Source organism: Diadema setosum, chromosome 9, assembly GCF_964275005.1.
Source record: "Diadema setosum chromosome 9, eeDiaSeto1, whole genome shotgun sequence".
Classification (NCBI taxonomy): domain Eukaryota; kingdom Metazoa; phylum Echinodermata; class Echinoidea; order Diadematoida; family Diadematidae; genus Diadema; species Diadema setosum.
In genome coordinates, this window is record NC_092693.1 from 16,275,037 (window position 1) to 16,293,186 (window position 18,150).

General features: G+C 39.8%; 1 protein-coding gene across 1 annotated transcript; it reads left to right on the plus strand.

Moving 5' to 3' along the window:
- Positions 1 to 761: 761 nt before the first annotated feature.
- Positions 762 to 16,901, plus strand: LOC140232887 (uncharacterized). Its single transcript, XM_072313000.1, has 10 exons — positions 762 to 1,305; positions 4,142 to 4,218; positions 5,414 to 5,559; positions 6,670 to 6,736; positions 8,797 to 9,165; positions 11,600 to 11,730; positions 12,789 to 13,058; positions 13,659 to 13,763; positions 14,924 to 15,067; positions 15,937 to 16,901. Exons 1-10 carry the CDS (start codon positions 1,025 to 1,027, stop codon positions 16,288 to 16,290), a joined length of 1,944 nt encoding a protein of 647 aa, XP_072169101.1. The 5' UTR covers positions 762 to 1,024; the 3' UTR covers positions 16,291 to 16,901.
- Positions 16,902 to 18,150: the final 1,249 nt, after the last annotated feature.

The following is an 18,150-nucleotide window of genomic DNA, read 5'->3' on the forward strand; positions in this document are numbered from 1 at the left end:
TATCCCTATTCAAATTCAGCCCTTTTGGGCTGACGGGCACATTAAATTCATTAAAAAAAAGAGAGTGGGGATGAACATTTAATGACGAAATTGATAATTATAGGGTACCTACAGAAAAATAATTGTCGTGGAAAGCTTATAAAAATATTAAATGCCATAACCATAAAATAAAGTGTGAAGTAGGCCTAGGTATATCGCACTTTCGTGTTGCAGGGAGTACTGGATTCAGCCCAGCCAAGTCAGGTAGTGTTTTTAGAAACATACGTTTTTCTAAAATGATCTTTCAAGAGGTGCTTGACCCTATGGATTGAATTGGGAGAAAAAAGGGAGAAAAAAAAAAAAACAACCTTCACTGCAGCGGCACAAGCTTCCCAGAATACTGAAAGCTGTTATTACGTAATCCTCATCTTTAGTTCCCCCCCCCCCCCCCCCCCCCCATTCCATTACTAGATTGATGTCCATTCGTATTTTGGAAGCGCGCGGCAGAAGTGGCGGCGCAGGCAGGCTACTAGTGCTTTACAGGGTCCACCCCACAGATCACCCCACCCCCAAAAGGAGAAGAAAGGTATTGCTGCACATCCATCAGTCTGGCCATGCTTTCCAACTGCATCTTTACGTACGTACGGGATCGTATACATAGCATGCGCATGCCTGCAACATTTTCTGTACTACAACTGCATGCTGCTCCTTAGCATGTGACTGAATGTCATGTCTTGAATGATCTTGAGTCGCACTTGCCCTTCACCTTTGCAGGACAGTCTGTAGCTGTGTCACACGTCAAGCTAGCTACAGCCATTAGTTCATCAGCTGGCCTATTGACAGTTCACCTTAGGACGGCAATCTCAAATACTTTCATGACTTTCTAGGCTGAAAAGCTCGACGAAAACGTGGGAACGCCAGTCAGTACAAGTCCTTCTTACATCACGGTGTGCAACGTCCAGATTTCAAGACAGCCTCAATAAAAGACGCCTCAATCATATTTCAATACCCTCAACTCAAGAGGAATCGGAACATTTCAAGCGAAATGGGTAGCAGGACTGGAACTGAATCATGCGTGCTTCCCCGAGGCTTTTCGGCTTCAAGTTTGAGCGGGAGAACATCAACAAGGGTCACTTTTGGACGTGACACATTGCAGCAAAATCAGACTCAAAGGGTGTTTTCAGAAACAAGCAGGTGTCCACAGTTTCAGACGATACCCATCCGACGTGCAGCGGAAAGCGGGAATGAGAAAGACGTCAGCGGTCTTGATCCTATTCTTGTGAGCCTGGTTAACTTTCACAGCAAGCTGCATAGAGCTTCCGGAAGGTTCGTTTGTGAGCTCATCTGTGTCATTTTTGGTCCCATATCAATCATTACATTATTTTGTCAATGCCTAGACTCTATCACTTGTTGAATATGACTCTTCAAGAGTTTAAAGGAACAGTAAAAGTAACTATTAGTTATCTAACAGTTACTTCTGTGGTTGAGATGGGGCTCCCAACTCTTTTGTGACAATGTGAGAATATTGAGATCATGAGAATTAAATCTCTCAACGTATAACCCACTCTTGGGAAATGTGTTGTTTAAATAAAAAGGTGGAACCCACCTTTTTATTTTGACAACTTTGGTTTACTTTGTTTTTGGATATCAATCTCGGCCATTTCAATAGACAATGTTTCTACCAATTTTCATCAAATGAACTTTGTTGACTTCCATGTAGAATTATATGCACTTTGATATTTTATATTTAGTGGTCTCTAATTATTTTACTAAAAGTTTAAATCTCCCATCTCAACCCAAACTATACTATCCCTTTAATTTGAACATCTGTCTACATGTATGCTATTGATACTAATTACTAGTAAACACTCAGTTCGGTAATGGCCTCCCGAACTGCTGTCTACAGTATACTGTATAGTACAAGTTGTATCTAGAGGCTAGAGCTATCCAAGGGAGGCTCTGAAATAGATTACCCAAAAATAATGTGCTTTAACTAGAAGCATGAAGTGCCTTGATATTTTATACAAATTAATAGATGTTTTGTTTTTACTTCTTTATCAATTAGTGGAAAGATGAGCAAAGAAAATGGGATTCCATCTGGAATTGCATAACTTGTATTAGATTTCCAGCTGTAGGAATCATCATACAAACTGTACGGTAATTAGCACAATTACTGTGACTGAACAAAGTAAAAAGAAATAAAAATTGAATGACACCTGTCCCTGGAATGTGGCATAAGTGTTAATGCCCCAGAGCTACATGTACATAACATGTATGGCCATGGAAATATAGAGGCTCAGCCTGCATTCAGAATCATCCATACATGTAGGTATCCATAGGTATCCATATAATATGGAAATGATGGTCTGTGCTACATTCATCTTGATCTTGTTGCATGGAAACTTTTTGGTCATCTCCACACTTGTTGCATGAACACTTTTTGGTCATCCTCACAGTGGCTTGCAAACAAAAACTACAAACAATAGAAACCAATTTGATGTAATCCCTTTACAACAAAGGGTCAGTTGCAATTATTATAATTTATGACTGATATCAATGTTTGTGTGGAAACTTACAAAAATCCCTCAACTTATGGCTTGAGTCTGGTCTTCATTGATTTCCACCATATGACTGTATGTGTTTTCTTACTCACTTATTTCAACTCCACATTTACAACTGTAGATATTTACACCTAGCAACAAACCCCATCACTTTATTCTGTTCTAATGGCATGTGCAATAGCACTGCAGTCTAACATGCACTGCATGTTAGACTGTAGTGCCTGTTCAGGTAAGCAAACTGCAGCGTGAAGGTCATTGTAGAGGGAGATACAATGTAGAGTTGACGGAAGTACAAATCTTATTATCAAATATTACATGAAAGGCTAGGTGAGTTTTTGTGATTGGATACACCACAATTCAGACATTACATGACAGGCTGGGTGAGTTTTGTAATGGAATACACCACAATTCAAATGGGATATACATGTACCACAATCAAAGGGGGGGGGGGGTGGTACAGAATAAAGTCTGCACAAACATTTATAGAATTACCCCTTAAATCTGGCTTAAAGTGTTTGGATTTATGTAGGTGCTTGTCTAAAACCAAATAAGTTCTTTATAAGCGTGCATAGGCTCCATTGGGAGGTTACTGCAATAGATAGTTACCCATAATTTACATAAATGGCTGGCTGGTTAGTTGACAGGGACATGATTGATGCAAGTAACACAACTAACAAAATGTTTACTTGGCATGAATGCTGCATGTAAGTGCCAACCTATAACAGTCCTCTTAAATACATTTAGGGTCATTGTTAGGTTTTCCTGATTTTGTGTGTTTACATTACAGTGTATGTGTCATTGTATTCAGTTGCCTATTTTTAAAAATATATTCTATAGTGCCATATTTTACTTATCATGAATGATCCATATATGTTACATTGCCCTTCCTTAAATTTTTTGATCCCTTTTGCCTCAAGATTGTGTTTTTCACACTTTATGAAGCTGAATTATGCTTTATACTGGAGTTCTGCATACTAAAGTGTGAACATTCAAAAGTCAAAACCTGTCTTATTGGAGCCTATCAAGTAGCGAAGAATGCATTTTGCTTTAGCTTACATTGTGTAAAAAGAAGACTGTAACATGGCAGATCTATGGACAATAAGATTGTGAAATGTGATTTGTTTGTTTGTTTGTTTGTAGAAGTAAGCTCTTGGGTCAAGTGGAATCTGTTCATAAGAAAAGCTTCTCTCATTTTTTTTAAAACAATGCTGTGCATCAGTATACAGTCTGCTCCTCCATGTTCAGATATTCCACACTTTCTAGTCATTACTTTCCTTCAGTGTAAAGTTGATTGTTGTACATGGGTGTTGAATTTGAATTTCTCAGAAACTGAAGGCGAAGGTGTTCATGTTCCTTGAGTTTCATTTACTGTCATATTGCTGTTGATGATTATGAAATCCTTATTCCGTGATGGTTAAAGGAAAAGAAAAAAGGACAACCCCCACCAAAAACAAAACAAATCAAAACAAAACAAAGCAAAACAACTCATTGACACATTCGCACATTTATGACTCTGAATTAACCTTATATTTTTCTGTGAAAATAATGACAAAATTAACCTCCTTTTCTATCATCTCTTTCTCTCTATGATTATATCGTAGATCATTTGATCTAGTTGTTGGCAAGTTGTGCCACCTTTTAAAGACAAATGGGCAGTATCTGGAGACTAAATATGCAGGTGAGAATTTTTGTTGAAGTTTTATGGCTTGATGTACTCTGAGACAGTAATTTTATTTCAAATAGTTGATCTTTCCAGCTGCAGGGGTTCTCAAATAGATCCCACCACATCTACTTGTAACTCTACAACCAACATAGGAGGCATGCTATCTATGCTGTTGCCTAATCTTGTGAGTCACAGTCACACTGTCATCAGTGAAAGCTGTTATTAAAGCATGTGTCCATTTGTAGCATTAAAAACACATCACACCTGCAGTGCAAAGTCAGCCATACCGTACCACCATCCACTATAGGCCTATGCTTTGTGCAACTTACTTGTATGTTAGCTGCATTTTACAGGTTTTAGTATAGAGTAGACTGTGTACATTTTTCAGTCTTTCTCTGTAGAATATGTGCAATTTTAAAGTGCATTCAGTACAAGAGTTACTTTTGGTCCCAGTTTAGTGTATTATGTGTGAGCATGCTGATTTGTTTGTTTATTTTTATTTTTTTTTATTTTTTATTTTTTATCTGTTGAGATGGGTTGTTTAACAATATGAAAGGGGGAAGTGACATGAACCAAGCCTGCATGAAATGGTATTGCTTTGCACATGAACCATCCAAGGTGACCTTGACATAGTCATATAAGGGGGGATATGTGTTTAATTACTTGGTTCATGTTATCCCGGTTTCACCCTGCTGTCCTATGTAATCCCAGAATTAATGCGCAATTTGCTACGTATTGTCTTTACGTTTTATACTCGTTTTGCAAGAAACCTTGAGTCTCAGTTTTAAAGGGTTTAAATACAGACAGTCTTCTCCTAAATGGGAAGACACAACAGTAGAGCCTGGTGGTTGGCAATTGTAGCTGGACTCAATAAATTACTATCAGTGATGAGAACAAGAGGAGAATAGAAGCTGTTAGCAAAAGTATTGAAAACCATGCAAGTGTTTGTGTGTGTGTGTGTGTGTGTGTGTGTGTGTGTGTGTGTGTGTGTTTTGTAAGATGTGACTTTGCAGTCAGAAATTGGTAACAATGAGAATCTCTTGTGTGCATTCAAGTTTGTGCACCAGCATGACAAGAAAATGATATTTCATGTTGTCCAACTGCAAAAAAAGAACAAGTGATCTCAAACGTATGTATGTATGTGTGTGTGTGTGTGTGTGTGTGTGTGTGGTTAATGGACATCACATCGTTGTCTCTGTTTGTTTTGCAGACACCCTTAATGCCCTGTTCTCCAGTGTTAGGACTTTGATAATAGACCAGGAGAAGAGCGAGATATCCAGAACTCGGCTGCTAGAAGTCCTGGAACTGAGGGCTAGATCATGGGCAGAGGACCTGGTGGCCTTGGACACATCCAAGGTAGATGTTAACTCACTGCATGCTGTGATGTGCCGCACCCTTTGTTGTAAAGGCACTACATGTACATATATTCTTTGAATATCCACAGTTTGAAGTGAAATGGTAGTATCTCACTGTCATTAGTAATTAGAGTGGGACCCAAATTCCCAAAGAAAGTTGTTGTTGTTTGTTTGTTTGTTTTTCCTCTGTATTCTTGATAGAGGAGGGGGACCCTTTCAGATCTCGGCTGTCGACTGCACAGTCGTGACAAAAATTGGCAAAGACATTACAGTTGGCCTTATCTACAAAATAGTGGAGTTATTTTATTTTATTTTTTTTTGTTTTTGTTTTTGGAAATGCTAATTTATGCTAATTTTGCATGGTGTATGCATAAAATAAGAATTTTTGCTATAAATCACTAAATAGAGCTCTAAAGAGGCATATTCAGGTGTACATATTCTTTCTAGAGTTCTAAGTAATATTAATGTAAGTGTAGAAATTGTGCCATCATTAAAAAAAATTCTTATGTATTTTAAGTATTGTATTTGAAATTCTATTTCTATTTGTAACTTTGTTTTTTATTGTTTTTTATGAGATATGTCAGTAACACTGTTCTTGGCATGAAAGTAAGCCATTAATTGATTTTAATCAATAAAAAGCAAAAATAATAATGCTTTAATGAAATTTGACTGAAAGCACAATTTGCATTGAAATCGTACATGAATTCACACTTTTGACCAATTTTTGGTCCAACATGCATGTACGCATTAATGTGTGACTTCAAAACCGTGCCCCTGGGCGTCGCAAAGTCGGTGTCAAAAGATGCGGGAGGCTCGAAAGAAAAACGTTGTAAAACATCACATTGATAGCATCCTGCGATAGTAAGATTTCGCACAGAATTTTTGAGGGGGGCCTCCCAGGCCCAATTCCCCCCCCCCCCCACACACACACACACACACACACACACGTGTGACGTTGGTGTATACTCTGTCGAGCCTTTGTAATGCTTTGCCTGCTCTGATCAGTTCTTGTCATGTGACAAAATGCTAAGTGCATATTTTCTGTTCATATGTCCTTCATCTTTGAGGCCATTGGTAACATACTTTAGTTTATTTCATGGTTATATTTCAGGGAGCTGTGCCTACCTCAGACCCGAACTGTCCATCTGTGGGTTCAACCCAGCAACAGACAAGTGAAGGTCAGATATTGTGTAAGCATCTTTCAGAATCCTTCAGAATAGGCATTTTTCATAACATATCAAAATTTTGGGCATTCCCTTTTTTAAAAACAGACTTTCTTGACAATCTGAAAGTTGCAGGAGGCATTATAGATTTCGGGTTGTGCACCTGTCCGTAATCAGTTTTGTGGATAGTTTCCAGTGTTGCCGGATAAAGATTTTGTAAGGCATGTTTTGAGCCATCAGTTCAAGGGTCAAAAGGTCAAGTAAAAAAAAAAAAAATGCTTAAAGTGCACTTTTTGTCCATACCTAGGAAATGGCTCGAGGTAACTTCATGAAACTTAGTACATTTATACTACTTCCTGACATTCATTCTCATGAGAATCTTTAGTCATTGGCTCATGGATTCAGATGTTAGGTTAAAAGGCTAAAACTTCCATTCAATGCTAAAATGGCACTATTTTTTCCATACTTTGGTGATTACTCAGTGCATTATACACTTAAATTAAACTGTGTATATAATACAAATTTTACATATTCGACTGCACACTGATTCTGTTTGGAAAGATTTGGGCCATTGGATCACTGGTCAAGTGAAAATGTTAAGATGTTACTATGTTTCCCATATTTTGAAAAAAAAATCAAAAGTATTGTCAAGAAAATGTGATTTTACCATTATTTAAGAAAGTTGTGGGGTATGGGTCAAAAGACAAGGGTCAGAGTTCAAATGAAAATGCTCAAATTCCTGCATTCTTGCTCTGAAACAATTTAGCCATCCAAATGAACCTGGTATAGCGGCAGATGTGAATTTTTCCTTCATATTTGATTAATAATGCCTACACTCATTCAAAATAAAGAGATGTCAGTTGAGGAGACCATGTGTATAGTAAAATTGTATCCTGTAGGGAGACGTGTGTCATGAGGGTCAGTACAAAGGTCTAAAAAGGACTAACCATGTCAAGATGACTGATCAGTAGGGGGACTCTTCAGGACCCAGCGCACTACTGTCTGCTCTGTTTCAAGTACACTAGTTTCCCTTCTAGAAGTCCTTTTTATTTTTATATAATTTGTGCAGGGAAAGGGAGGGTTGGTTTGATAATAAGGGGTGAAACCTCTGACACTTGTGCGCTGTGCAAATATCAGTGATAAAAGACAGAACTAACAAAGCAGTGGAGGCTGCACAGTATAGTATGTACTTGCGAAAGGAACGTTCGACTGGGGTTCTCAAACAGTTGGTAATTTGAGATAGAAGTTTGGTATTTGTTATTCAGCCATTGTCCTAATTCAGTTATGATTTAGGGTAGTATGTTTGTTGACATGGCTGGATATAAGCAAAGGTGTGTATTCTTTGTATGGTATTAAGTTGTAACGCTTTACAGCGATTTGTATCTCAAAACCTCGATTATATGATGGAGATTCGCATTTCATGTGCATGATTCTATGCATTATTATGATTGTATACAGTTATAGGAGTATATACCCTCTGGTCACATTATCTAGACAAGTGCTTCATGAAATAAATACCGGTAGTGGAAAGTTATGAGATTTAACTCTTTATGTGCCACGTTCGCACACATGGCTCACTTGACGGCATGCCAGCTTTGCATATTTTGCTCAAAATGTGTGCAAAAGTCTTTCCTTTACAGTATGCTATGCTAGCTACTGGTCATTTTAAGGGGGAAAAAAAAACTTCATAGATTTGTCATACAATTTATGTCAAAGCAAAGCTTTGAATTTTCTCTACAACTTTGCTCACTGCATGCCCAACTTAACAGAAATCTATAAAAGTTACATAGATATGAAAAACAGACTGTTTTCTCAAAGCATGTATTCATTGGTGTCTCGGAATAATGTGGCACACAAGAGGGTTTCCACCTTGGCACATTAAGAGTTAACCCCTTTAGGCTGATGAAGTTAGAAGACTTTGTCTAAGTACAATGTACCCGTCATTGTGACATTATTGATTGTATGTGCTAGTGCAGTGATGCAGCAATTACAGTACTGAGTGCTGTAATTTGCATTAACTTTGCAAAATTTGTGGTACTTCACCGCAAGGTACTCAGATTTATTTATCTTTGCAGCTCCATCTGGAGACTATATACCGTGGATACCTGACCATCAGTACCCACCTGGTATGGCCGGAGGACCACTGCCTCCTCTCCCCACAGAGTGCCCTGCCCCCAGGCCCCCCACACCCAGACCTCCCACACCCCTCACAGTGGAAGACATGACCCTGCTGGCCAAGCAGACGCCGTTTCCCGATGATACCAGCGAGGAGGAGGAGGACAACCAGTGGGAGACCCTCTCCGACGTCACGTTTGCCTCCGAGAGTTCCGACGAGTTTGTCCCGCCGGAGGTGCAGGAACTGATGCAGGAGTCGACCAGTGCCCTTGACATGGAGCTGTCCAGACTGCTGGCCACCAAAGTACCATGCAGCTACCGCAGGACAGGTACGATACTATGCCTCTTTACTTCTGGAATGCATGCTGGCGTATATATTCTTTCATGAAAGGATGGTATTTTAGATAGAATCACAATAGTATAATTGAGAATGCTCCAGACTTTAAACTGAGAGATGTTAAGCCACAGGTATTTTGTTCAACTTTGAATGGAATTCAAAACTTATGAATTAGGGGATTTACCATGGTGTGAAAATGTCACCCACGAGGTTTAAACCTGCTAAGTCAGATACTTTAAAAAAAAAAATGTGACACTTCAAATGTTTCTATGCAGTTGATTCATTGAATGCAATTTCTTATTCACCCTTAGTGTCTTCTTACCCCATTACCATCCCTCAGATGCTGAACAACACTGGACAAGTTTTAAGGACATTATGTTTAGTTTTTTGTGCAATTGATGATTGATGATTGCATGGACTATTTGGGTTAAAAGTAGTAGATCAATTTGCATCATTTTAATTGTTACAAATATGTGATGCATAAGGCCCTGAGATGTACCATCCTTCACATCAGTTCGACAAAAGCAGTTGGATTGGACCTCCCCAGTTTTTTCATTGACGAAGTGGACATATGGTACACAAGTCCTTTTTCACACATCAGTTGAACCATCCACCATTATTGGAAAAAAAGTTGGTGTCCTTCAAAGCAGCTATCATTTCAGTTTTCACAGTGTCACCAAATAAACTGAAGAATTATCTGCACTTCCCTTCATGAACAGATGTGTTTCCTAATGGAACCCCATGTCTTTGTCCAACTTTATAAGAACAGGATACTTTGTAAAAGGAAGTTCTTCTTTGGCAATAATATATGCAATATCAGTTTACTCACTCGTTACTCCTCCTCACTCGATGGTCCAGCCATTGCCCTATCTAACCGCGTTGTCTTGAGGATTGCATCAATATTGTCAGCTTAGGCTTCTCATAAAGAGCAACTGTTCTTTTTGTGCATTTCACTGTGAGAATGCTTCACAGCATTGTCCTCTTTCAATCCTGATCCTCTCACTCCATTGATGAATGCCTCATCAAAATTACGTAGCGATCTCAGTTTTTCTTTATCAGCCACATGCAGCTTACATCTGAGGCTATTCAACTTCCCGGCACTTTCTTCATACTCTGTCCATTCCCTGTTTTGGTCAGTCTCTTTAATCCAGCCATCCACAGTAACAACATGAATGGATGACATGTTTGACAATGTCATTGACAGAATATCAAAATTCAAAGTTCCAACAACAATCAGGGTAAATCCAAGTAAATCCGGATGTAATAAATCCACAAGTCCATAGCAGTTGAATTTGCCATGATCACAGTCAACAGGTAAGAAGTAGCATGTGCGATGCCCTACAGTAATACCATACTGTAAAATGAGGAATGTTCGCATGCATTTTAATTTCGCGAATTTCGCGAGTGCCAAGATTCACGAAATTAAAATGCACGCAAAAGTTCTTGTCTACACTATATGCATTGAATGCCACTGGCAGTTCGCGAAAATTTCATGCCACAAAAAAGGCCGTCGGCTCCAATTCGCGAAAAATTCATGTCGCGAACATATCATGTTTTACAGTAATGCGTGTATTGTCATCGCAAAAAGGAAATTTAAAACAATCACTGGCACTTATGCCTTCGACATTCGAGTGCTATGTGCAAAGCAAAATAGAGGAGAAACAGAGAGAGAATGGAGAGAGAAACTTTCCTTGGTTTCTCTGTCCATTCTCAGTCTGGAGCTCCGAGCTCCAGAGAGTTGTGTGTGTGCAGTGGCTGTGTTTGCCCCCCCCCCCCCCCCTTTACCTGTACATGCATGGGTGCGTGTATAATGCCTGTGTGTGTGTGTGTGTGTGTGTGTGTGTGTGTGTGTGTGTGTGTGTGTGTGCTGCATTTAGTAGCGGTCGGTGGAGGACATACCTTTCTATACACACGTGAATGTACTGCTTATAGCTCATCGTACGCTGTGCACTGCTCTATGCATTGTGTCGCTGCCTCAGTAGCTCATGTAACGGTGCCCACAGTCGATGTGTGAATGAACTGGACTATGAATAGGTACCTTATTGCATCACAGCAACTGCGATTCATTAAAAAAAATGCGCAGCAAATGGCTATAACTGCGTCATGCATTGCGATGTGATGCTGGGAAAATTATTCCCTGTAATGAGAAATAGCTGTGTTTTTGTGTTACGAGCAAATCTTCGAAGTACTGGTATGTTATTGAGCCACAGGAAATATGTATAGCATGTAAAAGAACATTATTCAGAGTATGTCAAGGACATCCAACATCTTGTTTCCTAGAATTCTCCAGCAGGTTTTCATAAATGGCTGTAATTTTCCAAGATAGGGGGACATGCTTTCATCTCATATTCTCCTGTGGGGACAAAGTCCACAACTGCTCATAACTCGTACTTCAGTCTTAAATGTATTCTCGTTTTCTATGGCAGTGAATGAAGGCAAGCCTGTGCGGTACACCAAAACCTTTTTGCTCAACTGCTGGAAGTCTCCTTTCACCAAGGAGATGCCTCCCGTCTTGAGACACACTATCTGTCACAGTGACATCTCCTTCATTATTCAGGTTTGCTTCCCAACACCGCTCAAGGCTGTCTTATTACAGGTACTGTATACGCAGAATATTTCGCGAGGTTTTTATTTTCGTGAATTTTGCGAGTCCAGTGCTATTTGCGAAATTAAAGTCACACGAAAATAATGACTCTGATCCCGATATGAATGTGACACACACACATATACATTTCTCCATTCAGTACAGTACTCGATCATGTTTTTAACCACTCGTGAAATTGTCAGGAAGTCCCGATTCGCGAAAATTTAGACTCGCTAAATATATGGCGTATACAGTACTTGTCTTGAAGAACAAAAGAAGAATACATCAAAGTGATGATGGTGATGATGGTGATGATGATGATGATGATGATGATGATAATGGTGATGGTATTAGTAGTGACGATGATTACCTTATGATTTGCTCATGATCATAATGATAGTGATGATGATGGTGATAGCACTGACATTGATAGTGATGATGATGATGATGATATGATAATGATTATGGGGTTTCTGTAATTGATTTGTATCAGTCCCCTCCTAATCTGTCATGTATACTTTGTCTCGAAGGTCAAGTTCTTGTGGTGTGTCTCGTGTGACCATTAAAACATCTGGGGCCCGTTGCATAAAAGTTACTATTATGGTAACTTAGCCATCCAATGGTAACTACCATGGCAACAATACTCAACAGCCAATCAAAATCAAGAATTCCTTGGAAGTTACCATTGGATGGCAAAGTTACCATAATAGTAACTTTTATGCAACGGGCCCCTGGTTAAATATGGGAATGATAAAAACTATGTTACTGCACATACCTCATAAGATGTGAGGCAGGACTTTTATGACATTTTGTCCTGTATTTTTGATATTTGATATTTTGTATTGTAATGCCATTTTCATGCTGGTTTATCTTGTTTTAAATAATTTGGACTGAGAATGATGATGGTAGATCATGTGTTTGGTGTCAAGCTGAAGACCCCAAAGTTACATTGAAAAAAAAGAAAAAAAGGTATACTACAATGAAAGACTGAGTGGTAACTGTTCATCTTCAAAATGGCTTCCGTATTACAGAGGCACGCTTTTACAGACCCAAAAGACTTGTTTTCGTGGGCTAGCTCCGCTGATGTTCCCCTGCTCGCGGTGAGACGGCTGTCCCGTGAGGCCCCCGGGCAGACTCGTCCTCCTCGGGACACCGGCCGCTCTCGACAGCGAACACTCAGCTGCCCAGGCGAAGCCAGCCAGGGCAGTGGAGGAGGGCAGGAGGCGAGGGGATTGGAGGGCATGGGTCTCCTCCCGGAAGGGTCTTGGAGGAAACGCCACCAGAGTGGAGATGGACAGGAGGTAAGCCATCCAACTCGGAAGTCTTCTCTAATGTCCTGAACAGAACACCGTAGTGGTTGCCCATTGTTACCTCTCTACTGAAGGCATCTCCAGTTGTTATTGCTCTCCTTCAAAGGGGTCAATGAGGGCTAAAGGTCAAAGGAGACTGAAGGTCAAAGGGGACTAAAGGTCAAAGGGTCTAAAGGTGGTCAGTCAAGGAGTTGTTTGCGCAATGAAATTCAGTCAAGGAGTTGTTTGCGCAATGAAATTTGCACTTCGGTAAATGCATTGTTGGTACAATAGGAATATTTCGGCTTCTTGGCTGGTTTTATGTTGTAAAGAGTGTAGTCTGTAATACAAGCTGTAGAAGAATGACGTAGTTAATAGAGTACGCATTTTTTTGTTTATTTTCGTTAAAAGTTTAATTTTTTTGCCATTTTATGAAAGACTAAACTTGGCATAAAGACTGCAAATGATTTCTTGATGAATCAGAACAGAAAAGTTTTTATTATGTTTTTTTAAAAAAAGGGTAATTTCCCTATTTTGCACAGAATCCCAATTTAGTGTATGATGCAACAAAAGGGTGACAGTAATCCTCAATCACTATTTCAATTCTTACAGTTGCGGACTCTCTCAACTTCTGCTGGAGCCAGGGGTTCTGGAGTTAATTTAAACACATCTCTGAGAAGGACTCCTCCTCCTGTAGATAATGCTGCAGTGACCAAGGTAAGACAGGCAATGTAGACATTCATGTAACGTTTTGTGTTCTCTTGTAATTATTGTGGTGGAGCTAGGCTAGTAATAGGAGGAATGTTGCTTTCTTTAAAGGACAAGTTCACCTTCATTAACATAAGGATTGAGAGAATGTAGCAATATTGTAGAACACATCATTGAAAGTTTGAGGATAAACGGACAATCCGTTCAAAAGTTATGAATTTTTAAAGTTTTTGTGCAGTCACCGCTGGATAAGAAGACCACTGCAGTGTATGATGTCACATGCGTACAACAATATAAGGAAAATATAAAGAGAATTTCACAAAATTTCATCTTTTGAAAAAAGTACACATTCCCTTGACTCGTTACTGACATATGTTATGGGTAATATTATTCCCATTGCCTTTAGAAAGAGGCAAGTCAAGTGCTCTTTTATTATGCGAAAAAAAGTGAAAATATGTTGAATTTTCTTTACATTTTCTTTATACTGTTGTACTCCTATGACATCATGAGCCTTAGTAGTCTCCTCATCCAGCCGTTCCAACACAAAAATTTTAAAAATTCATAACTTTTGCATCGATTGTCCAATTTTTCCTCAAACTTTCACTGATGTGTTCTACTAATATTGCTGCATTCTCTCAATCATTATGTTTATGAAGGTCGACTTGTCCTTTAATAGTACTGAGTGATCATGAACTGGCAACTTTTGAAGCAGAGTGAAGTTGGGTGGTGCATTGTGCATCTATAGTTGTGTTATGCCACCAGCTCATGCCGCTTTCCAGTAATTTCTATACTGTGGTCTGTGATCTAGGGATTGATGTTTGAGTTTCTCGTGTTCCTGTTACAGAGTCGGTCAGGTTTGATACTGTTGATGTGTGTCACAGTGTAGCGAGCTCTGTGATGATTATGTTTCACTTAATAAAGTCCTGTTCTGACAGCAGGCAATGTGTGCAAAAATTGCACCAACCATGGCAACAGCTAGGCCGATCCCAATGATCTGTGAGCACTCCTGATGTTGCCATGGCAGCTGCAACACCTGGTAGTCTCCTCATGGCGCTCCAGACCCTTTCTTGCAGGGAGTCAACCATTTGAATTTTAACAAGCTCACATGTGAAAAACTTTCACTTAAATACACAGTGGTTGATATGGCCTCTTCTGGTTCCCCTCTCCAGGCCCCGACAAAGGTCCAGTTCTTGGTCCCGAGCAGGTCTAGTGATGATGCTGTGTGGCCCCATGACATGTGGGAGCAGATCTCTTCAGCTTATCCACCAGAGGAAACACCAGTACCGAAGCAGACCCCAGAACAAGGCAAACAGGCAAGTTGAAAGTATTTGCACATGGTTTATAAACATGCAGCTTGAGTTTTCAGTGAAATTCTATTACAATCTAGTTTTGTCTATAGGTGTTTGTATATAAAACAAGAGGATGTGCATGTAACATGATATGAGCTCTCAGACTGTGTAGCTATCAACTTCTAATTACCCTGCAATAAAAAAAACCCACATCATTTACATCTGTAAAAAAAATGATAATGTGCTAAATCTGAAAAATAATCTTGTCTGAATGCTATGAGTAATATATGTCTGAAAAAAAAAGTATTGCATGTCTCTTTGAGGTGTCTGATGTGTAGTTAAAATTGAAAAAAAAAAAGAAAAGAAAAGATATCGCCCGGGCCATCATACATATTCGATGGTTAGTAGAAGATGAAAAACAAAAACACACACTGGTCAACAACAGCATGTTCTGCAGTCATTGAAACATTTTTATTACAGAGCATTTTCTCATGCCTGTATGTCTTATTTCTGCGTATTCGTAACTCCTACCCATCATTGTGTTTTTCTGGAGCCCTTGTATATTTGGATTGTCATGTGTGTTTTTCACATTTATAAAGAATTTTTAACCACTCATTGGAATCTCTCAGTTGAATGTTTAAAACTTAGACACTCAAAGTTGGATGTGTTATAACTCTGCGTGTCATACTGAGATCTATGTACCCTATGACCAATATCTGGAATCGGTCGCTTGCCTGCATGCATCAAATACAAAGTCATGTTACCCAGTGCAGTAAAAATGAAACTAAGGAAAAGAAGGAGAGGTGCATCAAAAGAGAAGAGCACAATAAATGTCTGCAGTTGTTAAAGGGACAGAAATGTTACAGGCAGAGCGATGTTTTTGTTCATCACAGGGTCCCAAGGGTGACATTAATCGGCGCTCTTCATCTCATGATACCAACAACAATGGCCAGAAAGGGGGGCATCCTCCTGCTGAAAATGAAAAATCTTCATCCAAAGCTGCTCCAGCGTCGGTACCGACTTTCAGCGAAGCCTTCAGGGAGGTCATTGAGAAGGGCTTCACCCATGCTTCCAAGCACCCACAGAAGGGTCCCCTGGTAAAACCCCCATCAGCCTCCGGGGATTCCTATGACCTCAGGCCAGCCTACCAGTTACCTCTTGCTAATCTGGGATCCAAGACTACTGACGGCAAGCAAGCCAGGGAGGGGACTTCCCTGGGTGGGGCGGCAGCAACTAGAGGGGTTTAAGAATTTCATTTGAAGCCAATGTCTCACTGGGAGGTGGTATGAAGGGCTCCCTCTGGCTACCACACTGTCAGGCTGAGCATGTAGGAGATTGCATAGGTTTCAGCCTGAGAGAGTGGCAGAGAACATGGTACTCCGTGCATTATGTCCCGGCATAACTCGACCCAGCAAATATGAATAAAAATAAAAGAGGTGGGAAAGTGAAAGCTTTGAAAGAAGAAACTGTTGTGTATGTATTCAAACCGGAGATTTCTGTTTCCTTGCCAGAGATGGTGTGTGCTGGTATTTTTTGAGCAACAAAGAATAATTTCAGAGTGCCTCTCAAGTATAAAAGCTAACATACTGAAGTTCATTTGCCAAATTAGATCTTTGGAATGTTTTGGACAGTGATGCATACATCAGTACATATAGAACATTTTTTAACTTCACTGAAGTTCTTTCCCAGTAAATGCAGCTCTTTATATTCAAACTTAATGTGACAGTGGAGTTCACATGGTTGTAAGGGGCATTGCCATCACATCCTTGATAGCATAAGACTGGGATTAGATAGTATTGAATGGGATAGTAGGATAAGGTGATTGATGAAAATGAAAGTTAAAGTCCCTTTTTCAGAAATCATCTTTAGATACAACCATCTGTGGAGAGAGGATGGAGAGAAAGAGGAGGAGAAAAATTTTTTTTTTTTTGTAAATTTTTTATTTTTTATTTATTTATTTATTTTTTTTTTGGGGGGGGAGATGTATCAGAAAGTATTATAGAATGGGTAGCGAGAATCCTGCAGTCTCATTGGTCGAGAGCTATGTGTTGATTTGTACTGGCCGCACACTGAGTCACAGTGGTAAACATGTTATCGCGCACTTGTAGCAAGAGTATGCGCACTTGTAACAAAGGTTCGCGCACTAAGCAAGCGTTCGCGCACTCAGTACGAGACGCCTATATTGGCTAAAACAATCATGCATCAGTTTTTACTGGATGCATGGTTCTGAAGAAAAACCATGCATCCAGTAAAAACTGATGCATGGTTTTTGGGCTCTCGTCTATGGCAAGCCAAAAGGAAATGCACCCAGTAAATTTGTCATCGGGTAACACGATAGAAAAATGGGTTTTTGGCAAGAAAATTACCCATTCTATAAAACAGATGACGCACATGTCTTTTCGTGTATCAGTCATATCAGTCAGAATATAGTGTGCATGCAGTAACTATGGAATTTAGCCTAAACCCACTCGGCTTCGCCTCGTGGATTAAGCATTCCATAGTTACCTTATGCACACAATTCCGACTGACGGAACTCAGACCTGTGCGTCATTTGTATACTGATGGGAGACGAATGGTTCATTTCATAACTTCCCCTGATATGGAAGGAGATAGCTCTTGATAGACAGTGTTGCATGCTTGCTTCCTTGATCCTCGATATGGTCTTCATTTACAGAGACTCGAACCCCAAGCATGTCTCAAACAGGAGATGTTCCTGCTTGGACCCCTGATCCAGCTATAGATCGCGCAAACATAGACATGGTAATTATATGTGCATATGCATGACAGAGAGCGACATCCTGTGTGTGTGGTGGGGGTCCGTGGAAGCTATACGGTTACTTAGGTCTCTGGTGCTATTTTAACCATATCTTTGAACATGTATGACAAGACTAAAGTTTGGCAGGAGAAGGCTATCTTCAGCGGGAGACACAAATGTAGGCCCGGAGGAATTCAAACTGGGGCGGGAGAGAGCAGGAAATTTTGTGAAAATGGCCTCAAAGTGGACTGGTTGGAGAGTTTGGAGTGTCTGTATTTAGCTTTCATTCCAAGTCTGGTGTGAAACTAACAGATATGATACTTACAGTTGATCTATGCAAAAAATCAGGAAC